The 22,888-nt window shown below is 43.0% G+C and overlaps 1 protein-coding gene and 1 long non-coding RNA gene across 6 annotated transcripts in view; one reads left to right on the top strand and one right to left on the bottom strand.

Moving 5' to 3' along the window:
* LOC108520798 (uncharacterized) overlaps window positions 1-22,551 on the bottom strand; it is a 33,606-nt gene extending 11,055 nt beyond the window's left edge. Inside the window, exons 1-6 of one of the 5 annotated variants that reach the window (XR_001883019.1) lie at window positions 22,003-22,453; window positions 19,723-19,830; window positions 17,467-17,621; window positions 8,736-8,904; window positions 5,090-5,212; window positions 3,831-4,472 (exon numbers count right to left, since the gene is read on the bottom strand). This is a non-coding gene — a long non-coding RNA (uncharacterized LOC108520798). The other 4 variants (XR_001883018.1, XR_001883020.1, XR_001883017.1 and 1 more) reach the window with 4 other exon arrangements.
* TMEM18 (transmembrane protein 18) overlaps window positions 22,461-22,888 on the top strand; it is a 9,134-nt gene continuing 8,706 nt past the window's right edge. The window contains exon 1 of the mRNA XM_017860306.1: window positions 22,461-22,645. Coding sequence (XP_017715795.1) covers window positions 22,589-22,645 — 57 coding nt within the window. The 5' untranslated portion in view covers window positions 22,461-22,588. The remainder of the gene's footprint in view (window positions 22,646-22,888) is intronic.

Genomic DNA, 22,888 nt, shown 5'->3' with positions numbered 1-22,888 from the left:
TGCTGCAGATCCCATTAAGTCTTTCCTTTTTATCGCTGAATAGTATTCCATCACATATATATATACACACACACACATATATATATATACACACACACACATATATACACACACACACACACACACACACACACATATATATATATATATATATATATACTGCAGTTTCTTTATTCATGCATTGATTGATGGCCATTTGGGTTGGTTCCAAGATTTTCCAATTGCAAATTGTGCTGCTATAAAATGTGTATGCAAGTATATTTTTGATATAATGACTTCTTTTCGTCTGGGTAGATACCTAGTAATGGGATGCTGGATCAAATGGTAGTTCTACTTTTAGTTATTTAAGGAATCTCCACACTGTTTACCACAGTGGCTGTACTATTTTACATTCCCACCAGCAGTGTAGAGGTGTTTCCTAATCACCACATCCATGCCAATATCTACTGTGTTTTAATTTTTTGATTATGTCCATTCTTGCAGGAGTAAGGTGGTATCACATTGTAATTTTGATTTGCATTTCCCTGATCATTAGTGATGTTGAGCATTTTTTCATATGTTTGTTGGCCATTTGTACATCTTCCTTTGAGAATTGTCTATTCATTTCCTTAGTCCACTTTTGTATTTTTCAGAATTTCAGAACTGACTCATTTATGTATTTATTTTTTATTTTACTTTAAGTTCTGGGATACATGTGCAGAATGTGCACATTTGTTAGATAGGTATACATGTGCCATGGTGGTTTGTTGCACCTATCAACCTGTCATCTAGGTTTTAAGCCCTGCATGCATTAGATATTTGTCCTAATGCTCTCCCTCCCCTTGCCTCCCACCTGCCGACAGGCCCTGGTGTGTGATGTTCCTTCCCTGTGTCCATGTGTTCTCACTGTTCAACTCACACTTATGAGTGAGAACATGCAGTGTTTGATTTTCTGTTCCTGTGTTAGTTTGCTGATGATAATGGCTTCCAGATTTGTCTATGTCCCTGCAAAAGACATGAACTCATCCTTTTTTATGGCTGCATAGTATTCCATGGTGTATATGTATCACATTTTCTTTATCCAGTCTATCATTGATGGACATTTGGGTTGGTTCCAAGTCTTTGCTATTGTGGATAGTGCTGCGGTAAACATATGTGTGCATGTGTCTTTATATTAGAATGATTTCTAATCCTTTGGGTATATACTCAGTAATGAGATTGCTGGGTCAAGTAGTATTTCTGGTTCTAGATCCTTGAGGAATTGCCACACTGTCTTTCACAATGGTTGAACTAATTTACACTCCCACCAACAGTGTAAAAGCATTTCTATTTCTCCACATTCTTGCCAGCATCTGTTGATTCCTATCTTTTAATGATCGTAATGATCACCATTCTACCTGATGTGAGGTGGTATCTCATTGTGGTTTTGATTTGGATTTCTCTAATAGCCCACTTTTTTTTTTTTTTGAGACGGAATCTTGCTCTGTCGCCCAAGCTGCTGGAGTGCAGTGGTGCGATCTCAGCTCACTGCAACTTCCACCTCCTGGGTTCAAGTGATTCTCCTGTCTCAGCCTCCTGAGTACCTGGGGCTACAGGCACACACCACTGCACCTGGCTAATTTTTTTGTATTTTTAGTAGAGACGGGGTTTCACTATGTTGGCCAGGCTGGTCTCAAACTCCTGAACTCAAATGATCCACCTGCCTTGGCCTCCCAAAGTGCTAGGATTACAGGCATGAGCTACTGCGCCCAGCCAATAGCCCGCTTTTTGATGGAATTGTTTGTTTTTTTCTTACTGATTTCTTTGAGTTCGTTGTAGATTCCGGATATTAGTCCTTTGTCAGATGTACAGATTGTGAAGATTCCACTCTGTGGGCTGTCTGTTGACTCTGCTGACTGTTCCTTTTGCTGTGCAAGAGTTCTTTAGTTAAATCCCAACTATTTATCTTTGTTTTTATTGCATTTACTTTTGGGTTCTTGGTCATTAAATCCTTGCCTAAGCCAATGTCTAGAAGGGGTTTTCCAATGTTATCTTCTAGAATTTTTATAGTTTCAGGTCTTGTATTTAGTTTCAGGTCATTATATTTCCCCACTTTATGTTTTTGTTTTCTTTGTCAAAGATCAGTTGGCTGTAAGTATGTGGGTTTATTTCTGGGTTCTTTATTCTGTTCGATTGGTCTGTGTGCCTATTTTTATACCAGTACCATGTTGTTTTGGTGACTATGGCCTTATAGTATAGTTTGAAATCAGGTAGTGTGATGCCTCCAGATTTGTTCTTTTTGCTTAGTCTTGCTTTGGCTTTGTGGGCTCTTTTTCGTACCAAATGAATTTTAAAATTGTTTTTTCTAATTCTGTGAAGAATGATGTTGGTATTTTGATGGGGATTGCATTGAATCTGTAGATTGCTTTTGGCAGTATGGTCAAAGACCTCTACAAGGAAAACTACAAAACACTGCTGAAAGAAATCATAAATGACACAAATTGAAATACATCCCATTCTCATGGATGGAAAGAATAAATATTGTGAAATGGCCAGCTTTGTTTTAGATGAAGTTTCCCCGTGTGCTTTCTTTTCTCCTGACTCTTTATCAATCTGTTTTTAATCCCTTTCACTAGTGCCACACTGTCATATGAACTTACTTTTCCAATAAATCTTGATATTGGGCAATGTACGTTCTTATCTTTGCTCTTCCTCAAAATTTTTTGCTATTCTTGTTTCTTTCTGTTTCTACATAATCTTATATTAGCATGTCTGTCATCAACACACAAATAAAAATAGCCAACTGGAATATAAGGAGAATTTTTACTCTCACAATACTGCTTCCTCCAATTTGAGAAAATGGTATGTTCTTTCATTTGTTTAGGTCGTCACCCACTTCTCTCAATAATCTTTTTATAATTTTGGTATAGAGGTGCTACACATATTTAGACAGATTGTTTTCTAGATATTTGATAACTTTTGATACTATGGTAAATAGCATGATTAAAAATTTTTTATATTAAATGCTAGAAAATAAAATAATTTTGTATAGTGACATTGTATTCAGCAAGCCTAACTCACCTAAATTATTAAATTTGATAATTTATAGAAAATTACTTTTATAACCATATGTTATCTGTAAATGAAGATACATGTATTTCTTTACTTAAAACATTTTACCATGTATTTACATGCCTTATTTCACTGACAAAAAACTCCTATAAAATGTTGACTAAAATTGTTAATAATAAATATTCTTTTTATTATTCATGATCTGAAGATTATTATGTTTTTAATATTTAATATTGCGATCTAAGATTTGTTTTGGGGGCGCTCCAGTGATACATTTTTCAGAAAAGAAGGTAATTTTTATAGCAAATTTTATAAGGTATTTAAAAATAATTAATAAATATGATTTATCAAAAATGTTTTTTGTCTTTACCTAATTTTTATTTTATTTTTCTTAAATTTATAAAAAAAATACATTAATATAAACTCAGTTTTTATATTTATCTATTTTATATATCAAGGAACCCATTTTACTTATATTTGTTTGTCATATTTGAATCCACATTTAAGACATAAATTGTCCAGTAATCCACATTGTCAGATTTGTGAATCAAGGTAATACTGGTATCATAAAACCCATTACAATGAATTCTATATTTTTCATTTTACCATGAAGAATTGATATAGTCTTTGTTTTGCTGAGAATTCTCAGTTTGCTGAGAATGATGGTTTCCAGCTTCATCCATGTCTCTGCAAAGGACATGAACTCATCCTTTTTTATGGTTGCATCGTATTCCATGGTGTATATGTGCCACTTTTTCTTTATCCAGAAATACCATTTGAGCCAGCAATCCCATTAATGAGTATATACTCAAAGGTTTATAAGTCATTCTACTATAAAGACACATGTAAAACACACCTAAAAATGTCAGAGAATACACAGCATATAAAGTATGTTCCCAGATCACACTGTTAATTGACTGCAAATCGGTAGCAGAACAATAGATGGAAAGAAAAAACCCAAATATTTAGAGATTAAACAGTACACACTTAAATACACATGAGTCAAAGAACTTTTAAGAGAAATTTTAAAATATTTTGAACTAGATAACATTGAAAATACAACTTACCAAATTTGAGGGATGTAGTGAAAGCAGTACTTAACAGGGAAATTTATGGCATTAAGTGCACATCATAAAAAAGGAAAGATATAAAATTAATAATCTAAGCTTCCACCTTAGGAAGAAGAAAAGAAGAAAGGCCAGAATGATCATCTGGACACGGATTAGGCGTGGAGAAACCAGTGTACACCCATGTGGACCTCAACATAGATTCCATAAAGAAATATTTATAGAAATACGTATGTACATGTGTAGATTCCTGCTCTGTCACTCACTAGAGCAATGACATCCCAATTTCAAAGATATTATGAAATACCCAGATCTTTGCTTCAATTGCTGATCTCCAGTAAAAGGAACCAGGGCTCACCAGAGAAATTGTGGATTCTAGGAGTAGAACAGGAAACAGACAAGGTAAGCTGGGGGCACTTTGTAGTGCTAGAAAATTAGTAACTGCTGAAAAAATAAAAATGAACAGCCACATTGCCGGGGCATGTCAGGGCCACAGGAGCCAAATGAAAGATCTGGCCTGCAACTGAAACTGGAATAATTAAACAATAATGACAACAAAAAGCAGCATTGGTTCATAATCCAATTTATAAAATAAATATCTATGAGTTTATAGTGATATGAACGAATGGGTAAATATGTAAATATTTAATAGACAAACCTCCCTTGCAGAGGAATTCCAAATAAGGTGGCAGGCTCCATGCTCTTAAAGGAGGAGAGCCTAACTCCTGCTGCATAAGTGAAGGCCATGCATAGTGAATTTGCTCCAGTGAGTCTGGAAAGTGGGACAAGGGAGTAACTTTCCTGTGGAGAAACCTGGCAGAGGCCACAACCGCCAGGTGAGGCGGGTGCTACAGTGATGAGTCATTGACTAAAGGTGCCTTGACAGAGTGTAATAAAAATAGCACTTTACTTCTATGGTCTTCTTCCCCAAATTCCATAATCCCAATCGGATCATCAGAAAAACCCCAACTGAGAGAAATTCTACGGCATACCTGACCATTACTCTTCAAAACTATCCCAATCATTGAAAACAAGGAAAATCTGAGAAACTGCCAGCGGATAGGGGTCTAGGGAGATGTGACAACTGCATACACAGTGGCATCCCGGATGGGGTCCTGGAACAGAAAAATAACATCAGGTTAGCAACTAAGGAATCCCAAATAGGCTATGGACATTATTAGTCAATGATTATTATGATGCAAACATATGATCATTATGTCAAGATAGGGGACACATCTCCCATCTTGTCAAATAATTTATTGAGCATATTTATCAACTGTTGTTAAGTCAAGTCTGTCTGATAGCCTTGTTTGATTTCTGATCTCCTGATGTTTGATTTTTATTGAAATTACATGTCCTGATTGTGCAGAGTCAGTGCAGTCTCTCTGTGTGCTTGGTGACATCTGAGTGAATGTCACATGCTTGTGTAAGTGATAGCAGAGATAATGGGGGCTCCAGATGATACCATCTTTCCCCAAAGTGGAGCCATTTGACACTGGCTGGTGGCCCAGCTAGAGGCAGATGATGCCTGCTCACCAAGGACCGAGGTCACCCAGCTGTGTCTCAGCCTCTCTTTGAGGGAACCCTTCTTCTCACTCATCCATGCTTCTAGGGGTCACATTTGGAGCTCCAGCTTCAGCCCCTTGAGATTTAAAATCAGTTTCTGTTCCTCAGACTCGTCCCCTCTTCCCTCCAGGGCCAGCCTTCACTACATCCCTGGCCACATCAGCCCTCAGGGATTTGGTCTTTATGGGGAAAGATAGGAAGAGTATTTTAAGACATTTAAAGTAGAAAATATTTTGGCCTTGGGGAAAATGTTAAGGCTCTGAGAAAGAAAATAGCCTTAGATTCCTGACGACACTGACTTCCCCAAAATGGCAAATGTTGCATGGAGAAGAAGAGAGATCTTCCCCATGAGCCGGCAGGACAGTCACGAGGGCAATGCCTTGGAGGCATGTGAGAATTGGGTAAATTCGGTGGCACACACTAGTGATTTGAACAACAGTTTATGGCTCTCTCCCCTCTCTCTTTATTTTTTCTTTACAGTTTTATTCCCTCTGGTTCATATTACCCTTTTTTCTAAAACTAATGTGATTTTTGAAACAACAGATGTGATAAACCAACATTAAATTACGTTCCCAAATTTAAAAAAAGGTTTAGGAGAAAGTAGTTTCATAATCAATGGTTGATAAGCACAATTATTTTTTAACATGTACGACTTTACCAACTTAAATCTAGACAGTACATTAAAGTTTAAAAGTCCAGTTTGTAGGGGTGTATCAATAGTGAAATAATTTAAAAGCTTCTTTATTTCTGGCATAATATTCTATTTCTATTTTCACTTATAAAACATACTATACGTTTGTATGCAAAATGTAAGGTGCCAATACCTTTGTTGAGTTTTGAAAATATTTATTAATTAAGGAACATCAACATATAAAATTATCTTCCAAATAAACTTTAGGTTGACCAATAATTTCTGGATCAAATTAACTTTAAGCAAACAAGAGAAATATATACAGCTGTCACAGTGTAATAAAATGAAAAATGATCATTTCATCAATTTGAGTCAACTGGACATTTTCTGCATAGTTTATAATGTACAGAAGCTGGACGATGCATGTCTGATACATTTCCTAGGAATAAATGTATCATCTCTGAAACTCTTATGGCTCCAATAAGGAACTCCTCATGGTTGCTTTGGAAATTCCACTTAAGATGAAGATAGTGTTTTCTTTCCTCCAATGTGATCAGCAGGGCTGGTAATCAATATATAATTACCAGGCTTCTCATGCCTGTTTCTAACAGACTAACACTTTTCTAGGAAATGCTAAGCAACTTGAATCTCACTCCTGGAACACAAGCCCCAGCCATATGGGTAACAAACATTTATCCTGTTTATATGGGAAGTCATAGGAACACATGGTTTCCTAACCAGGACATCAAGGTCTTTGGAGGAATCTTGCAGCCTGTTCCTGGCAGCTTTCTCTCCCCTCCTTCCTAGGCCACCAGAGCTGGCATGGAGCCAGTGGGAAGGTGGCATTTCTGCTCAGCAAGCAACTAAGAGACGCCTGCCCTTGGCAACAGAAAGTTCTAACGAGGACCCAGGTTTTTAAACAGCTAGAGTCTCTGTGTTTCTTCTGATTATGGTAGAAAATAAAGCCAAAAAAAATAAGCCTTTATAAAAACAGCATGGGTGTTTTTGTGATAGATTGCTAAGGGGTAAAAAAGGCAACTACGTTAGAAATGTGAGCCTGGCAAGAGGGAAAAGCTAGCATTAAGGACCTGCCAAAATTCTAAATTCACTTTCTTTTCTATGCCAGAGTGAATTTAAAATAGATATATAAATGTCTGTTTCATTTATATTCTTTAGTGAAAGCCAAATACATAAGCAAAATAAAATTTAAAATACTACTATTGAATAAACAATCTGAATACCCCTATGAAGTAAGACATAATAGAAGCTTGGACCTTCCCTAAGTAAATGGAGGAGGCTGCAGAGAGAAGGCTGTCTCACCAAACTGCAGAAGAAAAGCATAGCCCTCCAGCAGGAAATGGAAGATGGTGATTTCAGGACATTTGTCAGCTAAAGTTTTCACAAAACAGCTTTATGTAGCCTTTTGAATAAATGCTGTGCACAGCTGTGTGGAGGAGATATTATTAGGAGGGGCTGAACTCTTAAAATGATGAAATTGAGTTTACTGTAAAGTTGTAGAGGTGAAGGAAATAAAAATAAGCTTCTGTAAGTTATATGGGAAACAGAACTTCAAAATCAAGAGAAAGAGAAGTTTTAACTTCCTTACGTCTATTTGTTTAGGCTCTCTAGTGGAGGTCGGTATTAGCACACACTACGTTAAACATCTTGCACAGAAAAAGTCAGCATATTCTCTGTCAGCCAATGGAAGAGAGTGGAGTAAACCAGTGATTACTTAACACACATGCTTTAAAACAGCAAACTATTAGACGCAATGTGGAGTATATTTATGGTCTGTTACATTTTACGAAATGGTTTTATTTGGTTTATTTTTAAAATACTTGTCATTTTAGCAATCTTCTGATAAGATGGAACATTGAAAAGCTCAGAACAAAACACATGCAATGATCAGCTTCCCTACGAGCAACGACACCCACTTTTCTGGTTTCTTTCTTTCTTTCCACTTATGAAATCATTAGAGTTTTGTTAGGTCTAATTAAAGACCAAGAAGGCATTTGGATGGAAAAAAAGTTTTGTGTATTTGTGATGTGTTTTCTACAGCCAGGACCAAGCCCTTGAAACCAAACTTCAACAAAGAAGCATAATTTCATAATGAAGAAAAGAAAAACCCAGTAAATACCTAATTCCAGACTTTCCTTTGTCATAAAGTCAGTGATCTTCATGCACACAATTTCACATACAAATTCCTGTTTCTTATTTATAATCTCTTTCTATTTACTGAGGAGGTCATCTCTTGATGTGGTTGAAAATACGTTACTCTGTAACTATGATTTTTCTCATGATAAAAGTGAGATGCAGGACAAGTCAGCTATTATTATGGGATATATGCGGATGTGCTGGGATATATGTGGATGTGCTGGGATGGAGTCCTCCACAAAAAATCACGGGGGCAGAGCACGCTCTTAAGTCTCGGAGCTTCTTACCTGAGAATGTTGATTCTGAGTCACTCCAGTGGCTTCCAGGAGTTGCCAACTTTTAAAAACTTGTGTTCCACCATTCCAAATCTGGTCTCCTCCTTTGCTGAGAAAGATGGAAGGCAGATGGCAGGCATGACGTGGGGGCTTCTGTAGGGGCTCCTGCTGTGGAGTAATCCTTGATAAAAGAAAAACATCAGCCAAATTAAATTTAAAAGACTTTGAGCAATGAATGAATCGCAAACCAGACTGCCTTCTGAGCCAGAGTAGGTTCAGATGTTCCAGCACAACCATTCAGTGGAAGATGATTTATGGACATTGAAGGGAAAGCGACCTACAGAAAATGGAAGGGAGGGACAGAAACAGCTGGATTGGTTATAGCTCAGCATTTGCCTTACTTGCCTTATTTGAACACAGTTCGAACAGTTGACTACATTTGATTGGCCGAAACTCAGTGGCTGGCACAAGTGTAGGCTACGGTCTACGTACACCTCTCCTTGTTATGTTCATGATGTGCAGGAAAACCTTTAGGCTGACCTTAAAATCTGTAAGGAGGCAGCTTTAGGCTAAACTTGATTTAACACCCTCAAGATACCCGATTCTTTTGCAGATTTGAGTCAGGATGGCTTCAGCCTAAGGAAGAGCTTGCTGGGCTCCTCGTAAGTGTGGGAGGTTGGAGGAGCCGCCGCCTGGGGTGAGTGTGGGAGGTTGGAGGAGCCGCCGCCTGGGGTGAGTGTGGGAGGTTGGAGGAGCCGCTGCCTGGGGTGCACAGTGTGTAGCTGCCCTGCTGAATCTTCTTGGATACTGTTATGGGATTTGGGGGGGTGTCGTTTTTCTGGCTGGATAATCCACTCTGTGGCTGGTGGGGCCTTTGCCTGAGTTTTGCTCTGGCCTGCTGAGCTCTTTTCGCCCACTTGGCCTGGCAGGCTGCACTTGGCTCACACTACCAGCCTCGGTAGTTGAGAGGGCAATATTGTCCACCTGTGACTCTGGGTGGCATTTTCCCGCCAGCCAGTGCTGCAGGCCCCAAAGCCTGTGGTATCAGGAGGGCCATGGCACAGGGGCTGTGTGGGGAGGTTCTGAACCATGGAACGTGGGCAGAAGTGGCGTAGCCAGTGCTAGGCCAGGACCTTTCCACTTTCTGCACCATCTCCCAGCCCTCTTCCTCCTATAGAGACAGCCGTGGAAACCTCGGGAGGCTTGGCAGACCCAGACTGGATATGTCCTGAGCCAGAAAAGGCATGACGCCACTGAGACCCTGGTCTGTCTCTATGTCCACAGCCAATATAAATTACCCTCAGCAAGACAACACCAGAGAGAAATGCTTCCACCACGCACAGAAATGGTTCCGGGGGCTAAAGATTGAGACAGTCCCCAGCCACTGTGCAGTTCTTCAGTACTTCAGGGCCCACAGAACAAAGGGGCTAATAGGAGGCCCAGGAGTTACTGCTGCCCCGAGGGAAGAGAGGATTGTCTCCTGTGCCCAGAGGCCCTGTGGGAATGGTCCTAACTTGCCCTGTCCAGGATAAAAGCCAGGAGAGGCCCACACAAGCCCCAGGCAGGAGGGACCCCCAATGGAGCAGCCACTGAGGATGGAGAGTCCAAGAGCTGCAGGGCTGATGGGGGCCCAGGGGCAGCGCAGAGCTGTATGTGGGTTCCAGCTGCGGCCACACGACCTGTGCCAGGCACAGAGGCAACAGAGGCTGAACACGTTCCCCTCCCACGCACCTGAGCACACGTTCATTGCATCCGCTGTCTCCTGTTTTCCTTCTAACATTACAGGTAAATGGATGCCTTTTCATAACTTATATATTTATATATTTCTGCTTATTATATTTCTGCTTATTATAACCCACCCAGTCTCAGGTATTCTAGTATATCAGCACAAAACAGATCATGACATCCTGTGTCTCAAAATGCAATTTAGGTTTTCCAAATTTCTGAAAATATTTAAATAGTTTTGCTTCATGTGCTCAGTTTTCCATATTTGCTGGTTTTTTATAGGAATATTTCTCCTGAATGTGGGCACTGCCATAAATCATTCTTTATCTAACTCACTGAATTAGTGGATCCCTCCCAAGACCTCTATTTTGATTTGCTGTGTCCTACAAAGTTAGATAGTCCCAAGGCCAGCATGTGTGTATTCCTAGCCAGGGATTCACCTATTTATGGAAAGTGAGCTGTATTTCTTCCCAAGCCAATTTATATAGTTTTGCTTATCATTATATCATTTAACTGAATTAAATACTAATATTCATAATTCCTGAGCAAGGACTAAATTGAATACTCTGGAAAGATTTGTAAATATTGGAGTACATTTTGATTAAAGGAAAAGCATAAATAAATATGTAACTTAGAAATAGCCTACACTAAGATAATTTTTCAAGTGTCTTTAAAGTTATGTTCACTTTGAATTGGAAATCTCTGAGAAACATTTTAGGTGAAGTTTAAGTAGCAAAGACTATTCCTATCTCTAGTCATCAACCCATATCAAAGAACAGGAACAGCACCTTTATTTAAATATTGGCCACTGAATAATTATTTGTATGGTATATATTTCTAATGTTCATTATATTGATATATCATTATTATTATTCTTTTCTGTAAGTGACGTATTGAATTTTTTTTTTTTTTTTTTTTTTTTTTTTTTTTTTTTTTTGAGACGGAGTCTCGCTCTGTCGCCCAGGCTGGAGTGCAGTGGCCGGATCTCAGCTCACTGCAAGATCCGCCTCCCGGGTTTACGCCATTCTCCTGCCTCAGCCTCCCCAGTAGCTGGGACTACAGGCGCCCGCCACCTCGCCCGGCTAGTTTTTTTTTTTGTATTTTTTTAGTAGAGACGGGGTTTCACCGTGTTAGCCAGGATGGTCTCGATCTCCTGACCTCGTGATCCGCCCGTCTCGGCCTCCCAAAGTGCTGGGATTACAGGCTTGAGCCACCGCGCCTGGCCGAATTCTGTCTCTAAACACTTTTTGGTATTTTGGAGAGAAGGGAGTATTAACAGGAAGGATTTGTTTAATCCCTTCATCTGTATAACAAACAAAAATGACACTGGACTATGACTTCTTCTGGCCTCTAACATGGGCATTTCATCAGCTGCCATGATTTTGCCAAGTGACTATTCGGAAATAATGCCATCTATATTAGTCTGTTTTCACACTGCCATAAAGAACTACCACTACCAGAGACTAGGTAATTTATAAAGAGGTTTAACTGACCCAAAGTTCCACATGGCTGGGGAGATCTCAGAAAACATAATCATGGCAAAAAGTGAAGGGAAGCAAGGCATGTCTTACATGATGGCAGGAGTGGCAGGGGAAGTGCCACACTCTTAAACCACTGGATCTCGTGAGAATTCTCTCACTATTATGAGAACAGCATGGGGAAAATCCACCCCCATGATCCAATTACTTCCCACCAGGTCCATCTCCTGACACATGAGGATTACAATTCGACATGAAATTTGGGTGGGGACACAGAGCCAAACTATATCATTCCAACCCTGCACCCTCCTCCCAAATCGCATGTCCTTCTCACACTGCAAAATCAACCATGCCTTCCCGACAGTCCCCCAAAGTCTTAACTAATTCCAGCATGAACTCAAAATTCCAAGTCCAAAATCTCATCTGAGACCAGGCAATTCCCTTCTGACTATTAACCTATAAAATCAAAAACAAGTTAGTTACTTTCAAGATACAATGGGGGTACACGCATTGAGTAAATGCTTCCATTCCAAATGGGATAAATTGGCCAGAATGAAGGGGCCACAGGCCCCCATGCCAAGTCCATAATCCAGCAGGGCAGTCATTAAATCTTAAAGCTCCAAAATAGTCTCCTTTGATTCCATGTCTCACATTGAGGGCATGCTGATGCAAGAGGTTGGCTTCCAAGGCCTTGAGTAGCTCCACCTTATGGCTTTGCAGGGTTCAGCCCCCACAGCTTCTCTCATGGGCTGGTATTGAGTGCCTCCAGTGTTTACAGGTGCACAGTGCAAGCTGTCAGTGGATCTACCATTCTGGGGTCTGGAGGATGGTGGCCCTCTTTTCACAGCTCCACTAGGCAGGGACTCTTTGTGGGGGCTCCAAACTCACATTTCCCTTCTGCACTGACCTAGCAGAGCTTCTCCATGAGGGCCCCACCCCTGCATAAAACCTTCTGCCTGGACATCCAGGTGTTTCCATTCATCCTCTCAAATCTAGGAGTAGGTTCCTAAACCTCAATTCTTGCTTTCTGCAAACCAGCAGGTCCTACACCATGTGGAAGATGCCAAGGCTTGGGCTTGCACCCTCTGAAGCCATGTCGCAAGTTGTACCTTGGCTCCTTTTAGTCATGGCTAGAGCTGGAGTGGCTGGGATGCAGGGCACCCTGTCCTGAGGCTGCAGAGAGCATCTGTGCCCTGGGCTTGGCCCACAAAAACACTTTTTCCTGCCAGGTCTCTGGGCTTGTGATGGAGGGACTGCTGTAAAGGTCTCCAACAGGTCCTGGAGACATTTTCCCCAATGTTTTGACTGTTAACTTTTGGTTTCTCATTACATATGCAAATTTCTGAAAGTGGCAGCTTGAAATTCACCCAGAAAATGGGTTTTTCTTTTCCTACCACATAGTGACAGGCTGCAAATTTTTCAAATGCTCTGCTTCCCTTTTAAACATAAGCTCCAATTTTAGATGATCTCTTTGTGATGCATATGACTATATGCATTAGAAACATCCAAGTCACATCTTGAACACTTTGCTGCTTAGAAATCTCTTCTGCCAGATACCCTAAATCATCTCCCTCAAATTCAAAGTTCCACAAATCTCTAGGGCAGGGGCAAAATGTCACCAGTCTCTTTGCTAAAGCATAGCAAGAGTGACCTTTATTCCAGTTCTGCGTAAGTTCCTTATCTCCATCTGAGATCACCTCAGCCTGGACTTCATTGTCCATATCTCTATGAGCATTTTGGTCAAAACCATTCAACAAGTCTCTAGGAAGTTCCAAACTTTCCCACATCTACCTGCCTTTTTCTGAGCCCTCCAAACTGTTGCAACCTCTCCCTGTAACCCAGTTTCCAAAGCTGCTTCAACATATTCGGGTATCTTTATAACAGTACCCCACTTCTGGTACCAATTTTCTGTATTAGTTTGTTTTCACCCTTTTTATATAAAAAAACTACCTGAGACTGGATAATTTATAAAGAAAATAGGTTTAATTGATTCATAGTTCTGCATAGCTAGGGAGACCTCAGGAAACTTACAATCATGGTGGAAGGTAAAGGGGAAGCACGGTATGTCTTACATGGCAGCAGAGAGAGAGAGAGAGTGAGGTGGGAAGTGTCACACTTTTAAACCATCAGAACTCATGAGAGCTCACGAGACCAGCATGGAGGAAATCCTCCCCCATGATCCCATCACCTCCTACCAGGTTCCTTCCCTGACATGTGGGGATTACAATTTGACATGAGCTTTGGGTGAGAACACAAAGTCAAACCATATCACCATCCAAAAAATAAAGGAAGCAATACTGTGTTTTCCATTGTCATTACATCAACATGTGCAGAAAATATCTGTAAATAAACAGTGTTGGTCTCATGCACTAAAAAGAAGAGATAAAAAGAGGACCCCGAGAACAGCAGGATAAACACCTTTATCCTTAGAGGAGGCAACATTCCAGTCCTAATGGTTGGTCCTTATTAAGCATGTGCCATGTATCTGGCACAGAGCTGGACATTGAAGGCATTTCATACCAAATCCTTAAAACCACCCATTAGAAAAGTATTATTGTCCTCATTCTCACACAGGCAAGCTGAGGCTTTGATAATCAAAACTAGTATTCTAAGGTCATTTCAAGTGAGAGAACTCATACACACATAAAATCTTCCCTGATCTAAGGTCCATTTTCTTCTTGATATTCCACATGCTTATAAAATTTGAGAGAAGAAAATGGAAAGAGAACCAAGTTCTGTCTGTGCCCAGTGGTACCCTTGGTGGTGTTGTGGGCCAACTTGTGTCCCCAAATTTATACGTCAGGGTCCAAACCCTGCATCTCAAAAGGCTACAGTGATTGGAGATGAGGCCTTTATAAGGAAAGTGAGTTAAATGAGTGTGTAAGGGTTGGCCTCGATCCTACGTGACTGGTGTCCTTATAAGAAGATCAGAACACAGACACACACAGGGGGCTAACCCTGTGAGGACATGGGGAGGAGACGTGTCTGCAAGCCGAGGAGAAAGGCCTCCGAAAGAACCAACCTGTCAATGTCTTAACAATATTAGACTCCTGGCCTCCAGAACTGCAAAGAAGTCAGTTTCTGCTGTTTAAGCTGCCCAAGCTGTAGTGTCTCATGATGGTGGCCCAGGAAGTCACACAGTAGTGCAGAATGTCAGTTGGAGAACCACAGCAATTCCTACGGAAGGACCACTTCACGTGAAGATTAGCATAAACTTCCCTGAATACCAACATCATTACAAGACACATCAGCCTAAACTCATCAACATATGTCAAGATGTGAATTTGAACTGAAGAGAAATGTACACTGGGCAGGTTAAATCCTGCCAGCTTCATTCTCTGTGTATGTGCAAATTTCTGAACACTAATTTTTATGTCAGAGAAACTGCCCTAACAATCAATGAACTCCAAAGGCCCATCTGCATATTAAAGGCTCAGGAATAATCCCCTGCTGATTTTGGCTTCTCATCTCAAACAGGCATTTCATACTTATACCATCCATCCTGGGGACTTCTGTCTCTCTGTGATGCCAAGAGAACAGCAGGTACCCCTAAGTGAACACAGGGTAAACCACAGCCAGCAGGGTAGCCTGGGCCTATTAATTCAGTAAGAATGAGCTATAATTGCTTTAAGTGGAACTGGAAATGTCACTGCCATTTAACAACTGCATTTAAAATTACGCTTGAGTGAGCTATAGTGCATTACAAACAAGTAGGATGGTAAACCCAGTAATCATTGCCCAGAGCCTGGGACACCCACAAGTCTTCCCTACTTGCCCTGAATTGTCAGAGAAAATAAAAGTGGCTGCCTTGAAGGTAGCCAGAGGCCCCAAGGTCATAGGAGAGCAGAGATTTGCCCCTGCTGGCTCTCTGAGAGGGTTGCCATAGAAACAGGAGGAAAGATGAATCCAGCCTGTATAGGCTGGGCACAGCCAGATGGCCAGGCATAGAACAGACATGGGCAGGAAGTTGCAAACCTTTTGCCTTCGTGTCCCTAGTGTGAGCCATTTTCAGTGATCAGAAAAGTTGCTTTGGCGTCCTGGATGTTTCTAACCCATTGTATTAGTCCATTCTCATGCTGCTATAAAGAACTGTTCAAGACGGGGTTATTTATAAAGAAAAGAGCTTTAATTGACTCACAGTTCCTCAGGGATGGGGAGGCCACAGGAAACTTACAATCATGGCAGAAGGGGAAGCAAACACGTTCTTCTTTACATGGCGGCAGCAAGGAGAAGTGCCCAGCAAAAGTGGGAAAAGCCCCTTATAAAACCATCAGATCTCATGAGAACTCACTATCAGGAGAACAGCATGAGGGTAACTGGCCCCATGATTAAATTACCACCTACGGGGTCCCTCCCATGACACATGGGGATTATGGGAGCTACAATTCGAGATTTGGGTAGGGACACAGACAAACCATTTCACTGATTAAGGAGGTTAGAATAAAAATGCTATGAACAAACATCCTGGAATTTCTGGAGGCATTAATTCAGAGGTTGAAAGGCCATATTTGGGCAAAACCCTCAGATACTGCCTCCTCAGTGTGTTACTTTTGGAGAGAAATGATTATTTCCTAATAATTTCCTAATATACAAAAGAATTTTTAGAGGAAAAGGGAGGGATAGCATTTGTCTTGGGTAGGGAGGGAGACGTCCTGAGTGCTGGTGAAAATCATACAAGCTTTGGAATTGGCCAGGTCAGACACCAAACCATGCTTCCAGCGCTCATGAGCTATGTCCTTTCAGGCAAAGGATGCTACTTCTGAGCCTCAGTTTCCTCAGGTGAGTAGAATAACCTCTCCCACAGGGCAGCATAGAAGCATTTAGGGAATGTGTCCATCTCTGGATATCTGTTTCCCATGGTGGCCAAGTCAGCCCGTCTAATGTCACTCTCCTGCAGGGAAAATCTATAGACAAAGAACAAATATAAAATTAACTCCCTAAAGGCAGTGAATGGGGATGAAAAGCATGGATTATGGAAGGGGAGTGTGATGTGTGGAAGAAACAAAGGGAAAGAGGGGAGAGAGGGTTTTTATGGTTTTTAGCTTAGGAGTGAGTCTGACACCATGCAATGCAGAGTTGCCAAAACACTAACAGAAAACAGTTGGTCTTTCCCTCCTGAAGAAATTGGGAACGTGCCTGCTAAAAATTGAGAAGGAAGGAGAGAATCAGAGACAGAGAACCCCAAATTCTGTGTATAACTTCCGCCCAGAACTCAGCTGACATCTGAACCTTGAATGTGTGACTCAAACTCCACGAAACACAAGGATAAAAGAACCAAACTGAGAATTCAGCTGCGGTTCAACAGGCATAGTTTGCAGTTCGTCAAACCAACTTAATGGCCCAATCACACACACACACACACACACACACACACACACACACACACACACAACTGGAAAAACTAACAGAGCCTAGACTCTCCACGATATGACATTGGCAATGCCCAACGAGTCATGCTAAATGGTCCACAATTACAGAACCAGGGAAGTGTGGCCCACTCTAGCGAACAGACACACTCAGAATCAGAACAATCCCCTTACTGTGCTCAGAGGTGGAGCTTCCTGCCGTATCCCTGCTCAGTGACGGGAATTAGGGCCTGCACCCACCGCCAGGATGAATCCAGCCTTGCCGCGATTTTACAGCTGCAGCGAAGGACAGTTCTGCGATCGTGGGAAGTCTAATGTTCAGTCTTCATCTAATAAAGGAAGAAAAAGAATGAGAGAAAAAAAATGAAGAAATCATGCTAAAATTTAACAATATAAATTCACACAATCAAGAAATTTATCAAACACAAGCAACATGAATACAAAGAAAACTAACTCTAGGCACATCGTAGTCAAACTGCTGAAACCAAGATAAAGACAATATTCTGAAAACAGAAAAATGACACAATATCCGTGGGAAAATGAGGATTAGAAACATCACTGCTTTTCTACAAGAAACTATGGCAGACAGAAGGCTGTGGAATATCTCTCATGTGCTGAAAGAACAGAAAGAAAAACAGTATTCAACGACAATTCACAGCACAACTATCTTTTAAATGAAGACAAAACAAGACCATTTTCATATGAAGCCGATTCATCCCCACAGAACTGAACTGCATGGGATGCTAACTTTAGTCTGAGAGGAAACGATACCACCTGAGAATGTTCAGAAAGGAATGAGAGCTTTGGAAATGATAAATTAAGCATTGCTGTCAAATGCTTTATTGTAAACCGCATTGTATAAACTGACAGAGCAACCAGATCACACGTTAAGGTCAAACTGGTGCAGCCCAGAGGCACAGAGGGAGGAACCAGGAACCCCCACAGAAGCCGCCGGGGGTCCTGGACCCAGAGGCACAAAGGGAGGAACCAGGAACCAGGAACCCGCATAGAAGCTCCCTGGGGTCCTGGACCCAATCCGTGAGGTTGGTGTCCTGCAGGCTGTTGCTGAGCTTGGCAAGTTCAATGGGGATAAATGGAGAACACAGTGTTGGAGATCAGGGCACTTCTATGGCCTGATTCGCATCCAAGACTATGAAACTGAAGGCACCCACAGTCCGGCTCTCAGGGATCTCAGGGATCTATATTATTGACCATGATGTCTTCAGGAATGAAACCTCCAGGCTCACATAATTATTTGGGTGTGCTACAGTGTTTAAACCTTTCCTGAGATGCACCCTGCTGTCCCCCAGGGTCCAACCCTCCTGGGCTTCCTGGCACTGTCTGAGCTGTCACCAGCCCAGGGGTCTGCACCTGGCACCTCGCTGGCATGGGGTTATGGAAGCCAGGTCCAGGGGATCCTGCCCATGTCGGCCTGGCTGTGGCTCCTCCCAATACCAGAGCAGACATTCCCGGTCACTTGCAGTGTCCCCTGGTCCTGGACCACTAACCCCCAAGCACTTGCTATTGCAGTAGAAGGACCAAATTAGTGACCCTGGAGCTAGGACCCTGACTACCATCACCAAAACACAGACCATGCAACACTTGACTTCCACAACGTGGAAAACACAAGCCATGGTGAACTCGTGGCGGCACCCACCTGGCCCCGGTTCCAGGGGGACATCTGCAGATACAGGTCCTCATGGCCCTGGGCACCTGGGACGGGGGCCCTGATTCCACAGCCTCACTGTGGAGGACAATAGCGACCCTGGCCTGCAGGGTCTCTGCATGGTGTTGGGTGCAGTCCCAGGTAGAGCCGGCGAAGCCTCTGGTGCTCCAGGCTCCTCTTCCTGGGGAAGCAGGTCCTGACTCACTCTGGGTAGTGACTGAGGGCTCAAGGGCCCAGGTAATGGCCTGGACACTTCCTGACCGACTATCAATGCTAGGGACTGGGCCTGTGTTGTGTGCCCACCTGGGCGCTGGCCTTCCTCCCAACTGCACCAGTGGACACATGCAGGTCACGCAGCTGGTTCGCAGGACAGGTGCAGGTGCCACACCTGGTGTGCAGGTGGGTGGAGGCCACACAGACCCTGGGCAGCTGACGGCACATGTCAGCTTGACCCTGAAGGTCGCGGAATGAGCATCACAATGTGAAGCAGAACTTTGAGGGCACCACCTGCTTCTGCACTGAATGCAGGAAGGGTCCCCTGGCAGAGATCCTGTGACCCTGACCCTGAAGGGCTGCTCAGGATCCGGCATGAAGATGGAAGAGTTGCTGATGGGAGGTGGTGGAGATACAGATGCTGGGGTCTCGAGGGAGCTGCTGTGAGGGTGCCTGTGGGATATCCGTGCCCCTCAGAGCTTCCCTGAGGAGAGGGCTCTTCCTAGACAGATGCCCCTCCCAAGGCTGCCTCTGGGTCACAGGACACAGACCTGGTCTTGGTGCCTCTCCTTTCCGCCACAACTCCTCATTGCTCCCACAGCAATGGGCAGCTCTCCCCTGTGGTCTCTCCATCTAAACAATCAGCTGCCTGCTGGGACCTGAGCAACACAAAGAGCAAGAGAGCTATCAAGCACCGGCTTTAATTTGTAGAGTACATCACAGCTCACAAACGTATTTTACCCGTTAATAAAGCTCTTGAAAACCAATTGTGTGTGGATTAAATATAAGTGAATCAACTTGTGAAGCTATTTTAGAAATAAACAAAATTGGGCCAGGCGTGGTGGCTCACGCCTGTAATCCCAGCACTTTGGGAGGCCAAGACAGGCAGATCACCTGAGGTCAGGAGTTCGAGACCAGCCTGGCCAACATGGTAAAACCCTGTGTCGACTAAAAATACAAAATTAGCCCGGTGTGGTGGCACATGCTTGTGATCCCAGCTACTTGAGAGGCTGAGGCAGGGAGAATTGCTTGAATCCGGGAGGCAGAGGTTGCAGTGAGCCGAGACCCTGCTATTGCACTCCAGCCTAGGCAACAAGAGCAAAACGCAAAAAAAAGAAAAAAAAAAAAAAGGAAAGGAAAGGGAAAGGAAAGCGAAGGAAGGGGAAGGGGAAGGGAAAAGGCAAGGCAAGGCAAGGAAATAAATAAAATTGAGTCTTCTTTATTCCGATCATGGATTCATTTAGTCCTTTCTGAAAGCACAAAATTCCAAGTAAATGGAATAGAGTCCACGTCAGCATTCACATACCAACATAGAGAGTAGGCCATGTTCTAGTGGCCACATTAAAATAGTAAAGAGAAAGAGATGAATTTTATTGATATATTTTATTTGGTCCAGTATGTCCAAAATATTAATTTCAACATGTAAGCAAAATAATACAATTGTTGATAATATATTTTACATTTTGGTACAAAGTCTTTGAAAGATGGTATATGTTTGAAATTAAAGCACATCTCAGATTGGCGACATTTCACGAGCTTCACGTCTAAATGTCCGGCAGCCTACCGTTGTTCAGAACAGTGGGGCAGGAGAAACGTGGAAGATGAATGTCCTGGGACAGAGAGTGAAGCCGCTGAGGGGCAGAGTTTTAACAATTTTGGAAGCGTGGGTGCCAGGGCGCACATGTGAAAGATGTGGGAGGGGAGGCTGAGGGGAAGATGAGGAGAAAAAATCCCAGTGACCATAGATAGGCTGTGGTTAATATTAATAGCTAGAAGAGTCTGACCCAAAATTACAGAAATTACAAGAAAACAGACCTCACAAAAGAAGGGCAGGCACCGGACAGGACTGACGATGAAACTAACCCATGGAAATTAATAGAGTGATGCTTCACATAGTAACGAAATATCATCAGGGAGATACACAGTAACAGGCTGAACTGAAGAGGACAGATCTACTCCCTGTAACCGAAAGCTCCTGTTGAAAACACCTGAACAAGCACAGGGGAGTGAAAATGGACACAGATGAAAACTATCACACCGGCTGGGCGCTGTGGCTCATGCCTGTAATCCCAGCACTTTGGGTGGCTGAGGCGGGTGAATTACTTGAGGTCAGAGGTTCAAAACTAGCCTGGCCAAAATAGTGAAACCCCGTCTCTACTAAAAATACAAAAAAAAAAACAAAAAATTAGCCAGGCGAGGTGGCGAACGCCTGTAATCCCAGCTACTCGGGAGGCTGAGGCAGGAGAATCACTTGAATCCGGGACGCGGAGGTTGCAATGAGCCGAGATTGCACCATTGCACTCCAGCCTGGGCAACAGAGCTAGACATGGTCCAAAAAAAAAAAAGCAGGAAGGCCAAGACCGAGATTTCCGAAACCCAGCAACAACAGACGTGATGTTTTGAGAGGAAGGTTGAGAAACACAAAAGAGAGGAAGATGCACTATCCACCTAACGGATGTTCCTGGAGTTGAATATAGGAAGAATGCCGAAAAATATCAATGAAAGAAATGTTTTCCCATAAGAAGAAACCATGACCTTCTACGCTGAAATGAGAGAATGCATGTTAAGTAGCATAAGCAGAAATGACCACACTGTGGAAAGATTTTAAGAAAGATCTGGGAGGGGTTAAAGCTATCAAAAAAAAAAAAAAAGTCCACTACTAGAACTATTTTTACAAACATTAAACTAGTTCAAGAGCTAACATATGCAATGAAAGCATATACACTTAATAATTCATGATGTTAAAATAATAAAATGTTTAATTTGAAAATCTCAAAGTTGGGGTATAAATGTTAAAATAAAGGGAAAAAAATTCGCTGTAAGAAACTTACCTTTATATTTTTATATCTGCCGTTAAACAAGGAAATGAAGCTAAAAACACCTGGTAAATCTCCAAAGTGAAGAGAGATAACCCTAAGCTGATCCAGACCAAGAGTGCACTGCCCTGAGCATCCCAACAGCAGACACCTTCCCAGGTCCTGCAGGCTCCGAGGAGTGGGCAATGTCCCCAGCTCCTGCAGGGTCTCGGAGCGGACACCGTCCTCACTGACCCTTCTAGGGAGTCCCGGGTGGGACAGACGCTGGCGTGGCGGCACAGCGCCCCGATCCTTTGAAACAAGCCTTCCAAGCCCCACCCGCCCCCGCCTGCTCCTGTGTTAGAGCACTAAAGACGCCCTCGGCCTCCCGGCGGAGCGAGCACAACTCCCACCGCACGACAGTAAGTTGTCCATATCACAGCCAACACCTGGAACAACCGCGATATCTGGACTAGCAAATGCCATGAAATTACCGCGAGAAGAAGGAAGCGCAGGTTTCGTGAGAAGGGCAGATCTCACGAGAGAAGATTTGGCGCCCTCCTCCGTGGTTTGTGGCCAGGCCGGGTTCGGCGGTTGCTGTGAGGGCGGGCTTCTCGGCACCATGCCGTCCCCGTTCTCCGTCAGCTCTTTCCCCGTCAGCATCCCAGCCGTGCTCATGGTAACTCGCGGCCTGCGTAACCACCCGTTCGGGGGAGGACGGCGGAGAGGCGTTGGGTCGCCCCACAGAGAACCTAACCTGTGGCCAGGAAGGCGCCGATCGTGGGCGGGGCCTGGCGGCGGAGCGCGCGCGCTGGGCGGGGTCCTGGGACCTGTGGGAAGGGGCCGGGGCCGGGCGTCGGGGCGCGAGTGCTAGGCGGGGTCCTGGGCCGTTGGGCGGAACGGGGCGCGGGGCATTGGGGTG

This window comes from Rhinopithecus bieti, unplaced genomic scaffold, assembly GCF_001698545.2.
Source record: "Rhinopithecus bieti isolate Rb0 unplaced genomic scaffold, ASM169854v2 scaffold_51905, whole genome shotgun sequence".
Taxonomy (NCBI): domain Eukaryota; kingdom Metazoa; phylum Chordata; class Mammalia; order Primates; family Cercopithecidae; genus Rhinopithecus; species Rhinopithecus bieti.
This window is presented reverse-complemented; position numbering and strand designations above follow the sequence as displayed.